The 15620-nt window shown below is 42.5% G+C and overlaps 2 protein-coding genes across 2 annotated transcripts in view; one reads left to right on the top strand and one right to left on the bottom strand.

Moving 5' to 3' along the window:
* Window positions 1–681: 681 nt before the first annotated feature.
* tmem158 (transmembrane protein 158) lies at window positions 682–1811 on the bottom strand. Its single transcript, XM_018754700.1, has one exon. The coding sequence runs from the start codon at window positions 1778–1780 to the stop codon at window positions 1076–1078; it is 705 nt and encodes a 234-aa protein (XP_018610216.1). The 5' UTR covers window positions 1781–1811; the 3' UTR covers window positions 682–1075.
* A 7777-nt stretch (window positions 1812–9588) lies between these two features.
* Window positions 9589–15620, top strand: part of LOC108935837 (probable leucine--tRNA ligase, mitochondrial) — a 39230-nt gene continuing 33198 nt past the window's right edge. The window contains exons 1-6 of the mRNA XM_018754741.2: window positions 9589–9668; window positions 9974–10264; window positions 10627–10862; window positions 12513–12644; window positions 13482–13573; window positions 14722–14782. Coding sequence (XP_018610257.2) covers window positions 10632–10862; window positions 12513–12644; window positions 13482–13573; window positions 14722–14782 — 516 coding nt within the window. The 5' untranslated portion in view covers window positions 9589–9668; window positions 9974–10264; window positions 10627–10631. The remainder of the gene's footprint in view (window positions 9669–9973; window positions 10265–10626; window positions 10863–12512; window positions 12645–13481; window positions 13574–14721; window positions 14783–15620) is intronic.

Below are 15620 nucleotides of genomic sequence, written 5' to 3'. Positions count from 1 at the left end.
ACTACTCATACTAGTGTCTCAGATAGCAAAATTTTTTAATTATTACAAATAAATATAAACATGATTCTTTAGCTATTCAGGCCAATATCACAATTTATAGAGCAAAATATCTTACAATTTGGCTATATAATAATTTAATCTTAGGAATGTCCCTGACATACTATACAATCTACTTGTAAAACCTGTTATATTCTAACAATTATATATATCCTTTTATGTAAAATAATTTAATTATGGCCTGGCTTTTACAACTGCTAGTCATAACTTGTACGCAACAACATTCAAGACTGTTAAGCAGAGCTCGACAAAGTTAGAAAAGGATAAAAACAGTATTATCAAACACCTAAGTATTACACTAAAACAAGCAAATGGAACAGTAGTGTATAAAACAAATTGCTGTTCATAAAAATATTTGCTGTCTATGCTCCCTCTCATCATAGGAGCTCTCAGCATAGACGGTCTCCGCATACACCATTTCCTACATGTCCTTCGTAACTCTAAAACCTGTAGTGTAAGACACTTCGACCCCGAGACGTGTCACGCTAAACCCGCAGAGGGATAAGACAATTTTTTTGTTGTTTTTTAATTTAAAACTGTCGTTTTTATTTATTATTATAAGAAAGGCATTTTTAAAAAAGAAAATACTATGCTTATTTATATATCTTTTACAGTCAGTGGGGTAGCAGATATTTTGTTAAAAAAAAAAACGTTCGTTTTCCACTGCTGCTACTGCGTTACCATAACGTACGCACAGTATATGAATGATAAGTGACTGTAAAAATCAATAACTTACGAAATAAATGTAGAATTTTATTTTCGGTACGTATGGTTGTTAAGTCCTGACGGGGAAGTAAAGTCGAATTCATCGGCAGACTGACCGGCGAAAGGAGCGCCGCTCGGTCCACTACGGAAAAAACAAGGACACTAGACGCATTACGCGCGGATTATGCGGGACTCTGCGTATTTAGTCGCAACTGAGACGGAAAAAATCCTCGGAACGGGTGCTAGCGCCTGACACAGTGTGTTTGCGGACAGCTGTGTTCACCGGCACTAGACCACAAGAATAGCGGGGCACTCAGCGCGGTCTCCGCTGCTCCATACCGTTGGGCAGGAAGCCTGCAATGATGGGCACCGGCCAGATGAGGGCAGCAACGCTCCACACGATGATCACTAGAGTCATAAAACAGGCCACCAGCGTGGATTCGACGGGCTTACGATTCAGCCGCCAGCTCTTGTCCCCCAGGAGCTCATCGAGGCCGAACTCAAGGCAACAGAAGCTGGAGGCCCTTCCCGCAGGCGGAGAACGCGACCTGCCAGGGCTGAGACGCCGGTTCCACGGGAGCGCGCACCCTACGCAGAGGCGGAACTCCTGCTGCGCGCCCGACACGCCCACGTGCTCGATGAAGACAGGCGAAACGACCCGGCTGAAGGCCGCTGAGAAGAACGCCCTCCCCTGGTTGTTAATGGTGTATACGAGCACATCGCACTGGAAGCCGAAGCGCGGGTCCCAGCGCGCCACGAGCGCTGTAGGCAAGAGTCTGTGCACGCTAACGTTGCAGGCTGGGTGCGGCGCAGACTCGGGCGAAAATTCGGGCGCGGTCCCGCTCTCCTCCACGGAACGTTTGGAATAGCGCAGGTCCACCTCCAGGTTGGCCAGGAACCTGTTGGTGGAGTTGACAGGGGGGAGCAGCAGGTCCTGGTCGCTCCAGGCGCGGGAGCGCGGGAAGCGCGCCGCCGCGGTGCTCAGCACCAACAGGAAGATCGACCAACTCTTCGGCATAGCACCTCGCGCGTCCGAGCTCACATGGCACGCTGAGGGCTGTGCTGTTCCTGAAGAAGTGTCGCCGCCGCGTTCAGTGACCGCGCGGGCGCGCGCGCGCGCGCGCGCACACACACACACACACACACAGACACGCTCTGCATTCACTGGAGCTTGAGATTATTATACGGTGATCCGCTTAGAGAAGAGCGCCAGCTGTCTTTATAAACCCACTATGCCCTTTTTCCCCTAATTTTTTCTTTATTCCAGAGAAAAACAATCATTTGTGTCATATATATTACCCACATTAGCGCTTCTAAGTCGTAGTTCCCAAAATTTGATATTATTGCATTTATTATTATTACACTTATATTTGGAAAGTCTACAGTAGCAATATTCTTACAGACTTCCTAATAATATAGCTGGTAACTGTTATGCCCCCGACCTCACCCCCGCGAACACACCAGGCAGAAATCAGAAGGAGCGAGTATGACGGAAGACACACCACTGTTCCTAGGTTGTAGAATCTCAGCTGAAACAACTGTCCACTGTCTGTGCGGTTTCAACCTGCCGCTTGCCCTTTGTTCCTGCTTCATCTCCCCTGTCCTGGTTCCTCGTCCCCAAGTCCTGTCTCCCTCATCAATGACCTTCAACTTTGGATCATCCCTCAGTCCAACGTTCGCTCTTCGATTCTTTGACCCCTGCCTGTCCCAGCCCACGATTCACACCTTGCCTGTAGACAACGGATAAATGATCGCTGACTTGGGTCCTACATAACATACAATAACATACAATAACATAGAGTTGCTGCTTTCAGACACAAAGGTTGCAGGTTCAAGTCTCATCTTCAGCTGCAGTACCCTTCAGGAAGGTATATATCTTAAATTGCTTCAGTAAAATTACCCATTACAGGAAGGAAATGTTTCTGTAGTATATAGAGCTTTTACGGGTGAAGGGGCTAGTCCCACATCCAACGCTCCTCCTTTCACATCCAGGCTTAGGACCAGCATAGGCGGGTTTAACAACAACACTGCAACTATTTGAACTGAAGACAGTAGAAAAGGGACCTTGTGTCTGAATGTAACACGTATGTGATGAGGGGGTGTCATTGTGATGCTAAACGCTTATTAGTGATTATTTTATTTGTCCATCCTGCAGTATAATTCATTTAAATTAATATCTTATTTAATCACTCTTTATTTCAGATGTCTTTGTCAGTCCCACTTACCATAGTAGAGTAACGGCGCAGAGGGGAGGTCTAATAGCTTTGTGTAAATAGTTGATATCAGTGTTCACATGTATACATAATTGTGTGTGTGTTATTCTGATTGGTTGCTGTTCCGTTTATTCCCAATGTGTTTAAGAGGGGATTCTGGGGAGTTCTAGGGGTGTCCCCTTGACCGTGGGGCACGGTAGGGGGGCTGGGAGTGACCCAGGGGGATTCTCCAGTGTTAAGTACCACTTGTACTGTCTGAAGCATCTTTGTTAAGAGTGCTGGTGAAAGACATGTGCATGTTGAATAAAGAGCACATTCCTTTTACCCTGAGCTGGTCTCTAGTAGCTCTGCTACAGTAGTATTTTACAGTAACATTGATTTACCCCTTTATAGAGCCATACAGTTGTCAGTCCATGATATGTGAATGGGTTGTCTGAGTAAAGTGTTTGGGTGAACCCCTTGTGATTGTTTCAGGCATAATGGTCTGAAGGTGGACAGGACATGTTAAGTGCTTCTTGGTCTGTTGGCTATGATCAAAGTATAATAGCGCAATACAGCCCTTTTAATAAAACACCCCGGTTTCATTAGGGAGGTGATTTTTCAGGACATTGGGCCTGGCCACCAGACAAGTTCTTTGCATCCAAATAAACTGACCCTATAGGTTTGTTGACGTTACCATCTTTGCCAAAAACACCTACCAGAAGGTAGTGGAGACATGTAAAAAGGAAAAGGACAGGGACAATATAAGGCTGAGCACCTGTGGTGGATGGATAGAAGAATAATAATCGTGTGCATCTACAACACAGCATCAACCTCCTAGCAGGCCACTCTGATGTTCGGGCCGAGTTGGACATATGAAATGGGTGTGGGCAGTTTCAGGCGCGCCTGCATCCTGCACCTGTTTTCCCCCCAGCATCCTCCTATCTGCAGACTCTGCCAGGGTCAGGGGCACACAGGAGAAGAATGTAGAAATATGGAATGCATGAACTGCTTGGAGACCAGGCACTTCACCAGGGAGTGCAAGGGCCCCTGCTGCTGTAACATCTGGAGCAGTGAAGATCATTTGACCAGTCTCTGCCCACAGTACAGGCCCTGCTATGCAGATGGCCTATCTGGAACTGGGATGTCTTTAGAGGAGGGTCTTCAGGCTCTAACACTGCAAGAGAAAGAATCCATCGGGGTGGAGATGGAAATGGCAGCTGGGGCTGGAGAGGCCCTTGGTGGGACTGAAGATCTCCTAGGAGCAAGTCCTGCCCCTACCCCAGCAGAAGTCCTAAAAAGAAAAAAGGTTGCCTCTGCACCAAAGAAGAAAAAAGTCCAGAAAGGAGGCTGTGACATCAGAAGGGGCTTTTAAAATTTTAACTCAACTAACTGTGTACCATAAAATCTGGGCTGACCTAACGTTTAGAATAGAGAAGGACATCATACAATGGCTGTAACCCCACAGGTTTGTTGCAGATTCCCCATCCTTGGGTAAATAACAGGTCATTTAATCCTTACAAGATACCCCAACCCCTATTTTATCATGTGCTGTTTTGTTTTTTTTGGCAGTCCAGTAAGGTTGTGTCTTATCACATTGTTAGAATAAAAGTATCAAAGTGCCCAGAGAAGCTTTGCATTTAAAGCTGAGATGTCTGGAGGAACATCCTGTGAAGGTGCACTGGACTGAGCTTTTATGAATGGAGTTGAAGTTTTGTTCTTGAATGCTGACAGAGGTGCAAGCAGGTAAGACTGTAGTGCATATAGATGACCATATATGGTCACTAAAAGACATGCCAAGGTCCTGTTCCCAAGTCTCTCTCTGTTAGCCTTTTGATGTAGCACTACGTCTTTCTCCTCATTAGGTATGGGGGATAACTTGGGAATTGACCGTCACATAAAAATACAACCTCCTCTCACTGCTACTGCTCGCAAATGAAAAGACACAGAGACAGTGCATATACCGTTGGATAGAGGAAGAAACACCATATCAAACAAGATATGAACGGCCGCTGCTGGTTCAGCCTGAGCGATCTGGTAACATTGCGAAAATGTCCCACATTTGGCTCGTAATGGAGTTGACGTGCGTTGTGCTAGATGTCACCATGTTTGAACCACATGTCATAGCATTGACCTCAGCAACTCAGTTCGTAGCTACAGAGCCGCGCTATCAGACGCGTATCGCGCCGGCAGGAAAACCTAAATTTAGACCAGGGCAGGGGCCCAAAGGCGGATCATTGAATTAAAAATTTCAGAGGTCCCCAAGAAACACGATGCAAAGTACTTTTGCGACTGACAAGCTGCACTTAGGGAGCAAGCCGAGACCTCTGGGACTCGAAAGACACTAGCCAAGACACCGGCTCAGTGAAAGTGTGAGCAGCGTACCTGGGAAAAGGCGGCGTGAGAGGCTGCAAAATCGACTCAGGCAGCCTCGGAGCCGCAACCATCAACTTCTCTCGCACCCGACATTGCCGTGCAGCACAAGCCCATGGACGTAGATGCAGCAGCGACTGACCTAATATCTGGGCCGAGTGGGTCAGGGCTCACCACCCACACATAGTTCTACGTAAATATATGCAGCATAGTAAAGCTATGCACCTGAATTTTTTTTTTAGGGCAGCAATAAAGTGACAGTTGTAGATATTTGTAGAAGCCTATATTCAGTTGGTTGAAATTTTTAAAAGGTCGAAGCTCAGTAGTGATTGATTTGCAAATAAAAAATGAAATATTCAACACCCCCTGCAGCCTATTTTGGCAAATAGTTGGGAAGATCTGGGTTGAGCGCAATAGGAGACCATAATGATAAACTGTTCAGGACCCCCTAGGTCTCTCTTAATATTTTTCTAAACAAGAAGTGTTGAATATGACAATTTATGGATAAAGATGGAATGTTATGAAACTTCTAAATGAAAAACAAAGATCTTAGTGTTAGGTGACATGAAACAGACTCCTTACCCACAGCAAATCTTGCCAGCATAGAACCAATTAGTCATTTGTTTAATCTGTGCAACTCAATAGTAAAATCTCATTTATTGCAGAACTTATTCCCATGTCTTCTGGGTGATAAATTGCCCAGACTTGGACTGAAAACTTTTTTACAGATAAAGTTAGAGATCAAGGTGTAATTAAAAAAGACTTAATTTGACATATAACAGGGTAGACTTCAGATTAGGTATAAAGACTGAGGTAAAGCATTAATTCTACCAAACATTGAAACAGGTAAACAAGTTCAAGAGACTAAGTCCTCTTTAATCTTAGTAATTAGCGGTTACAGATTGGTGTCTAAAACAAGACTGAGATCAAGAGCCTGTCTGCCTGTTTGAAAGGGGAACATCAGGTTGAATAATGGCGCCGCGAATGGCCGCCTCAGTGTGGAGCTCCACAGTTGTTTTATTGTTTATCTTCTCATCTGTCTATCTTCTCATCTGTCTTGTCACTGTCATTCTGTCTGTGCTGTGGAAGTCTCTGTCACCAAGTCAAATTCCTTGTATGTGTGAACATACTTGGCAATAAAGCTCGTTTTGATTCTGATTCTGATTCTGAGTTAAGGGGGGTATTCAGCTGCATGGCCAGAGATTTAGAGAGATTAATTTTATAATATGAAAGTCTGCTATGGAAAGATATCACTTTTAGTAGTGCTGGGACTGATGTTTCAGAGTGACTCAGGTATAACGGTACATCATCACCATATAGAGAAATGCGATGGTCCTCTTCATCTACCCTAATACTGGATGTCTTGATTGCTCCTAATGTATTATTGTAAAGGTTCAATCATAAGTTTGAATAGTAAGAAGGAGAGGGCGGAAGCCTTGTTGGCTCTTTCTTCCAACAGAGAAAAATTCTAATCTAATTCTTTCTTTAAACTTAGACTAATAGAGACTGAATTCCAACAGTGGGGGATACAGCTCTCTTTAAGTATGTTATTAATTACTGGCATAAGTAAAGGGCATAATTCAGAACAAAATTTCTTAGATTTCAGCAGAAAAACTGCTGAGGGGCCTGGTGCTTTACTGGAAGCCATTGATTGAATATTGATCCATATCTCTTCATTTCTAAATGGTGATATTAGGAAAGAATGGTAAGATGATGATATGATAAGCTTTCTAAGTATGATAGCACCCCCCCACAACATTCCATTTTCTTGTTGATATTGTTTGCTTTTTGTTACTCCATCCTGGGTCTTGTCTGTGTTTGTTATGCTGTTTCTTCAGAAGGGCAAATCATGCTGTCCTACTGACCCCACAGCTTCTTGAATGGATTATGGTTGACAGGCCTCTCAGCACCAATAGCCAGCAGTCCCGCGTGTTCAAGAGTCTTAAGTGTATGGCGAACATCTGAACTCCCTGTTACCACACCTCAGGAAGACTCCCACGGCTGCTGCAGATACAAAGTAGTTGAATACGTAGACCAACACGGTCTTGCCGTCCTTCACAGAAAGAAGAAAGAACTTGGGAGGCTGTCCTCTGGGTCTCCTTGGCTTCTTGATATGTGTGTGGGGACATGTGTGTCTACTGTGGCTGCGAGGATTGTCTTCCCTTACATTTTGTGTTTTAAAGTGTGGTTTATGGGTAGACTGACACAAGCCACAGTGAACACACACAATTCCACATGTTCTGCCCCAGGCTCATAGTCACAGACATCATGTGACTTACTGGGATTATAAAACCATGCCCATTACCTGAGATTACTGCAGTGGTATAGGAGATTAATGTGAGTGCCAGGGTCCTCCCCACCAGAGAATTTACTGTAAATCTGGATTACTGAAAAATATTGCAGGCTCTGCAGAGTGCTCTGCAGCAGGAAAAGCTCCATTCCTCTGCTGCTGTGTTGACCTCTTTTTTTTCTTATCTCCCCCCTCTCAGGATAAAACAGATCCTCTATTCAACTCTGAAAGCAGGGTGTTGCTTTGTTTTACCTTAGCTGCTTGCTAGTGGATGGTGTTAATATTAGTTTTGGTACTTCTTTTCTCACATGGCATTAAAGGCCTCCTACGAAAACAGCTGGATACAGTCCCAGCCACGCATACCACTATCCTGGAGTACATTGTTGCAACATGTTGTAGCAGCCTGTACAACTAAAAGGGAAATATGAAGGTTATTCTGACAAGTTATGGAATGTGCAGTACACCTAAGGAGTTGTTTGGAGATCAGGGTAGAATTGGGTTCCCAAAGGCTGTATTTTGAGACAGAAAACCTACAGACTTTCAGGTCTGAAACCCTGTGAGTGGGACCACCAATTCGCCAGAGGGGGTGCAGAGTGCTATTGATGGGTTGTAGGAAGTGATCAGATCCTATAGCTCAGGGTGCAGATCCTTTGACCATTTTGTATACCATAACCAGAGTGTTGAACTTGAGAGAGAAGGGGGGACACACATGTGAACACTTTGGCAGGTCAAACACAATTCATACCACAGTTTTTTGGGTCTCCAGGAGAGGCTTGATAGCAGAGGTCAGAAGACCAGACAGGAGGGAGGTGCAGTAATCAACATGAGATATCAGCATGGCCTGGACCAGGAGTTGTGTGGAGTGTGCTGTGGGAAGAGGGTATATCTGCAGGACTGGGTGACGGCTGAGATGTGCTGGGAAAAGGAGAGACTTGGACTGATTATTACTCTGACATGAGCTATTTTTCGAGTTTCATAAAGTTCTCAACAGGAAATTTAAATTAGCTTTAATTTAAATGAGCTTTTCAGGTATTTTAATGATCCGCTCTATAACTCATACCCTTCTTTTATTCTTATGTTAGCTGTTTAAAGGTCTACCTCCTGGGGCATTAGAGTACCTTTCACAGAAATAGATATTTCTGTTTTTAGAAAAATAGCTCCTAGAATGCAGAGCATGGGTCAAAAATTACCTGTATTTGTTTTGATATGCAAATTTGTATACTACATTGTCTCATTGTTTATTGCGCCACAGCCCAGAAAAAAAAAATATAAAATGTCGTGTTTGGAACACAGACAATTCTATAACTTTAAGAAGACTAACATCCCTAGAATGCCAAAAATGGGTTAGAAAAGACCTGCATTGTAATGCATTAATCAAGGCTGCATTCTGGTTTTATTTTCTCTTAATAAACCCTAAACTTCCTGCATTCAGATTTTAAGAACAGTAACAGCAGATGAGCAAGGATTTAAGGGGATCAAAATCCTGTACAGTAAGATTCCTGTACAGTGAGATTTTTGGAGTAGCAAGGAAGAGTTTATCTTCCACTAACCCCTGTCAATAAAATTTGACTCTGATGCACTCCAGGCCAGGGCATGCTGAACAGAAGCAAGAGAAGGAATCCAAAATTAACCAGAGATTAGTGGTTTCAGATATATATCTGAATTTACAGATATAGTACAGATATCTCTTTAGAGTCTGCAATCGAGAATCTATAGTATAAGCATCAATTAAGTCTAGTGACTGACAAAAATTACTAATAATAGGACTAAATACTTTGGGACCCAGTCTGGGAAGCTAAGCCTAAGGCTTAGTATCAACCAGTGCATTTAAGTAATATAAACATTATTTCTTTTTAAATGGTGTTTTCTTCTTTGTCTATCTTCACATTTGTTTGTTTGCTTGCTGCAGGACAAGCGTCAGATCCGTGTTTACACATCCAGATGTCAGTTGGCAGTAAACTACACCCACACAGAGTATATCTCTGTGGGACTGGATGAATTGAACACCTTTTCTTCTGCGATGTTTATAACTCATGTCTGGACTGTTGGTGGTAAGTAAGACAGTGGATGTTGCATGAGATAAAATCAGTGAAAAGAATGAATTTGTGTGGAGAGACTGTATGTTTATTTTCAATCCTTTCAAAATGTAATTTTAATCGTAGCTCGAAGTAAATTACTGTATCTACTTGACACTAACAATAATGTAATACAGTATATTAGTAGTATAGCATTATTAGGGTCACGATGACGCAGTTATTTATTTGTATGTACGTATGTATGTATGTATTTATTTCAAACTTTAAATTCACCTATAGCTATACACGACACGTGTTCATTGCTTTGTTTCGCCCTACAGTCCCTACTAAAGTTTGATTTGAACAAGATGGCGGCGCCCATGGAGGTTGAATAAAACACGCTGAAGCCCGAAGACGGTAGCAATAAATCCAATTTCTCCTCTGAAAACCGGATTTATTTCATATACTGGTGTTTGAGAAGTATATGTAAGCACGACCAGTGTGGCTGAAGAATTCATAATAACTGCCTTAACAAAGAAGGAGTCTGCTGTCGGTATCTATCGTCGTTGTTCTACTAATTTATTGATTCGCAAGTCAGTGGCAAGTAGGACAGTCACCCCTCCATGACGCCGGTAATTTCTTCCCGAAAAACTCTTATCGTAACTTGAAAATTTAATTATCATTAGTATCTTATGTATTGATATTCTGCGTTACCGAGCCACCCCCCCCCCCCCCCCCCCATACAACAATTTCCCATTGGACACACAGACACACACACAGTTACTTCAGTAATGACAGTATTACTCAACAAGATGACAGCCGTTAATTACTCTCTATGAATTTTATTATTATTAAAAGGGTGACTCCCACCCTGCTGTCTTGTTCTTTGATGACTGAAGCTGAAGATCATGGCTGTACTGGGGGACTGTTGTAAAGACAGGGTCAGTACATCATTTTTCTGGTGCTCATGTACTGACACTGCGCTGTTTCCCAGGAGCCATGCAGCTGGAGGTGCACCGACTGCTCTCATGTGCCCTGCGGCTAGCTTGGCCCCTCCAGCACACGGGAACTGCCCTGGTCCTGCCCCCCTGTTCTGTGGCTACCTACCGGTCCATCTACAGTGAAACATGCGTGTGGGACAGGGAGTACAAGGTGGAGACATGGCGCAGGGTAGAGCGCTATTGGAGGCCCCGCATCAAGGAGCTGGTGTGCAAAGAGCCTGAGGGGCTGGTATGGCAGTTATATTGGTGAAATGCACTTCTATTCCCTCTGAGTTCTACATCACTTTGGAGAAAAGCATCTGCTAAATGAATAATTGTACATGTACATGTAGGGCACTCATTGGGTCTGTGTATGTTTTTCTTCTTGTGGGTGTCTTTCTATGGAAGATGCCCTTTTAAAGCTGGGGGCAGCTGGTAGTGTAGAACTGCTGCCTTTGGACCCAAAGGTCGTAGTTTTGAGTCCCACCTCGAGCTGTAATACCCTTCAGCCAGGTACTTACCCTAGGTTCAAAGGTTCAAGGTTTATTGTCATAAATACAAGTACTGTGTACAAGTTCCAGTGAAATTCTTCCTTGAGTGCTTCTCCACACTTTTTTTTATGCTTAGAAAGGTACACAATATATTATACACTAAGACAAACGTTTGACAGACTGATCTTAGATACCAATCATACCTTACTGTTCCAACTTATGTCAAAATCCGATTTAAAGACAGACTGAGGAATGGAACTCATTCGTAATCTGGAGACTGCCTGTACTACAATAGGAGGTAGGACTGAAACCTGCAACATTCAAGTCCAAAGGAAGCAATTTAAACCACTGTGCCACTTGTTGTTCTCTATGCTTCTTTCACCTGAAGTGTGTGTAATTGTACAAAACAAGTGGAGCTTTCATTTTTCTTTCTCCTCTGAGGTCATTATAATGTTACCTGGTATGTTTGTGGTCATCTTCTGTGTTGCCACAGTTGGTGCCATAATATTAAAATGGATGATGAAAGGTTCCGATGCTTGGCAGTAATTCATAAATAGACCACTAGCTTGTTCTTTGGCTCAGACAGTGATCACCTTCAGGTAACACAGTACCTTTAGTGTCTTTTTACATTTTTCCAAGGGAACTGTCAAACAGTCTTCCTGCTCTCCATACACACACCATTCCGGTAATATGGAAGATATCCCATATCACACCCATTCTTAAGAAACCATACCCTAAAGGGCACAGTACCTTTGATCCGGTGGCCAGCGGTGATGAAATCTTTAGAGCAGCTTCTTAAGAGTTCTTTTATTCCTCAATCATTTAGGCTGCTCTTCCAGGTCAATGGGCCACTGAGGCAAGTGCACTTACAGTCTCATTTGCAGGACAGGACAAGTGAAACGGTTGCTCGAAAGTCTCTGCGTGTACTATGATGTCTTGTGTTAATGTGTATGTTCATTTGAAAAGCACTGTTTTATTTATCTGTTTATTCTTTCTTTTCTCCTTATATCTTTGTGTGTTTGCTCTTGCAGTGTAAATGCAATTGTCCCATACCGGTGCTATGATGCAAAAGAAATTTCAGATAAATGTGAAAACAAAGTTCAAGCATATTGTATATTTTATGGTTAATATAGTATATAATTTAAGGGGACTTGCAATGGAGTCTATTTAAAAAGGTCATCAGAATGGAACCCCGTCACAAGTCGATGAGCACCTTTATTCTAATCTTTTATTGATTGTGAAGTTGTGGGAAAAGTGACTTAGGATTGTGTCACGAAAGGACTTCTGGTAAAATTAGTAACCAGTGTATTTGATTTTCTCTTGATTAAAGTCATGGCTGAGCAACTAAATGTCTCAATGTTGCATTATGAATATTTTTATGGGTTGATTTTTATGGCTTTTTTCTTTAGGGTAGTCAGAAGAAAAAATTCTACGTGCTCTCCATGTTCCCGTACCCCTCGGGCCGGCTTCACATGGGCCACATGAGAGTGTACACCATCAGTGATACCATCGCACATTTCCACAGGATGCAAGGTCACCAGGTGGGCATTACCTCACTTATATTTAATGAATTTGCCTTCTTTTAAAAATTATTGTTGTCTGTGAATTTCTAACTTCATCCAAAGTTTACATTGCAGTTGATGGGGTTTTTTTGCTTAGGAAGATATAATAAAACATGGTCATGGGAAGCATTTTAATTATCTCACTAAAGCCAGGAAGTTAATGAAGTGATAGTTGGAAACCATTAACAGCAGAGAAACATGCAACGTCCACATGTTTGGATTAGTGGTGGCTTCTAGTAGAGCTCAGATTGCTTGTAGAGAGAAAGTGCTATAACACAATAGATGTGTTTGTGTCAAATCTTGTGTAATGGGAAAATTGCACAATCAAAGCAATAGTGCTTATCGGAAATGAGGCATCATGGAAGCATCAAACTGTAATTAATCCTTGACTGTAACTGTGATGAGAAACATGTCCAGGCACCAAAATTTAACTAAAAACATTTTTGTTTATAGTTGTTTTTGAGCATATTTATGAATTATTTTATTTTTTAACAAGGTTGTAATTGTAAAGAAAAGTTATCACACAACTAAATCCGTTTGAGTAGAGATATTGAAATCTGGACATGTTACAGTAATGAGATTTTTTGGTAAAAATGTGATAATGTATTTTAAAATGAATTTTTATCAATAAAAATATGAAGGGTCATAATATACTGTAAATGCTTTGTTTTTTAAAGTGGTGTTTAAGACTGGTAGGTTGTTTAAGGCTCAGTAACTGAAATCACCAGAGACACCATCACTGGTTTGTGACACTGACCTGTCTGTGTTTGACCGATACATTGGATACATTACTGAGAGAACATGTTTTGCCTGCAGGTGCTCAATCCCATGGGCTGGGATGCATTTGGGCTCCCTGCGGAGAACGCCGCCATTGAAAGAGGGCTCGATCCGGAAGTCTGGACCAAAAGGTGCCATGGGATTATGGATAATTTTCTCTGTTTTGATTGAACAGAAGTGACCCGGTGCTACCAGTACAATTTTTAATACAATGGAACAGAGATGACGGAAGATGGTTAGGGTTAGTACTACCTTAGTATTTATTTAATTTTTCTCAGCTCACCATTGGAATCCCAGTGTGTGTATACGTGTCATGACACATATGTAAGCGGAAAATGACCCAGGAGGATTGTCTACCATGTGTGGCCCTCCTCCTCAGCTGTTGCTCACTCTACTTATGACCGTTTCTTGGGTTGCAAATACTCTCTGTTGCAATTGTGAATGTATTTCATGACATTTGTACAGAACAGAATTTTCTGTTTTGGCTGTGGATGTCCCCATGGACATTTAAGTTTCCATTGAAACTGAGCTCATTAATTTTACTTTCTGACACTAGAGGTTTCAGAATGCTTTTTAATTGTGTGAGTTCAAATTTCACACAATTAAGAAATTTGTTCTACAGATGTGTGGTGTTTTGATCAGAATAAAGCAGATTACATATGTTGCTTTTCCTGACTCATCAAGCACATTAAAATCTAGGAATGATGTAGGCAGCAATCATATGTCAAAATTGAATTAATAAGCACTACTGTTGCAAAGGGGGGGTGCTGTGGCTCAGTGGGTTGGACCACAGTCCTGCCTTCCAGTGGGTCTGGGGTTCAAGTCCCGCTTGGGGTGCCTTGCGATGGACTGGCGTCCCGTCCTGGGTGTGTCCCCTCCCCCTCCGGCCTTACGCCCTGTGTTACCGGGTAGGCTCCGGTTCCCCGTGACCCCGCTTGGGATGAGCGGTTCTGAAAATGTGTGTGTGTGTGTGTGTGTACTGTTGCAAAGATGTCTTTGATATTTTGATTGTTGAATGTGTTCCTCACTTAACACAAGGCTGAATTAGAATTTAACATGATGCAGGGACACTGACCTTGCAGCTAACAGTATTTGATTTGCACAACATATGGAATTACAACTAATTAATACATATGCATTTAAACAGTCTGCTTTAACAAGAACCAGTGTATGCAGGGGTTTTACTAAGGCCAGTGTTTGAAATCTCTGGAACACTAGCCAACATCTCCATCATTGTCCTGCTCCCTCTTCTCCTTGAACACCCTGTCCCTCTGAGCAGCAACATCCAGTCTATGAGGGAACAGTTCGACATCCTGGGGCTCTGCTTTCACTGGGACAGGGTGAGTGAGGATCGAGCTGAATTGCACCTTGCTGTGTCAACTTGTCCGCATACAGTTACCGTTTTAACTTCCCTTGGACAAAGACAAGTAAATAATACGATCTTCACAAGATCCAGGTTAATGAACTCACATTCAGGTTTATTGCAAAAAACACTATAGTACGCTAGGCAGGGAACGATAGTGGGTAGATTTGTGAGACTTTTCTTCCTATTTCAAGAAGGTCACAAGACAAAGTTCTCTCCAGAGGAAGCAAAAAAGGCCTTTTGTTTCAAACTAAGGTACAAGAAAAGTAACAGAACCATCAAAATAAACTCTTAGTTTCAAAGGCTCATCACAACAGTCCCAGCCTTCTTCTCCAGGCTTTCTGCATCTCAGGCTTTTATTGAGGTCTTTATTAAATGTTCGTCCACACTATGTGTAGCTCTCAGCCTTAATTGGGTGTGGTCAGATAGCTGCCACAGTAATATACTAATCTAATCTGGGTCATTCATTCAATGATCCTACTTACAAACCTAATCTGTCTTTCCTGTCTAACATTAAATATCCATGAAAATACAAGTTTTTACTAGCCATTTGATGTCACTGACTCTACACTATGAAACTGTGGTCACTCATTTATTTGCTAACCATTGTAAAGTAATTTGAATCACAAAGAATAAGTTTTGTAAACAAAATGCACTTGTTGCTGGATACCCAGACGCTGACAGAGATTCACAGCCAACCAATGTTATTGTACAGCAGATGGAGTGGTTGTCATTAGACGTTACGACCAATGTTGAAAATAAAGATAAAAAGGTTGATGAGACAGCCATTGTAAGTCCAGCACATTGTAGGTCAT

The sequence above is a fragment of the Scleropages formosus genome, chromosome 8 (assembly GCF_900964775.1).
Source record: "Scleropages formosus chromosome 8, fSclFor1.1, whole genome shotgun sequence".
Taxonomy (NCBI): Eukaryota; Metazoa; Chordata; class Actinopteri; order Osteoglossiformes; family Osteoglossidae; genus Scleropages; species Scleropages formosus.
The sequence above is the reverse complement of the archived record's forward strand: the minus strand, read 5'-3'. Positions and strand labels throughout refer to the sequence as shown.

Coding starts and splice junctions, on each gene's coding strand:
- tmem158 (XM_018754700.1), bottom strand. CDS start 1,780: ATGCCGAAGAGTTGGTCGATCTTCCTGTTGGTGCTGAGCACCGCGGCG.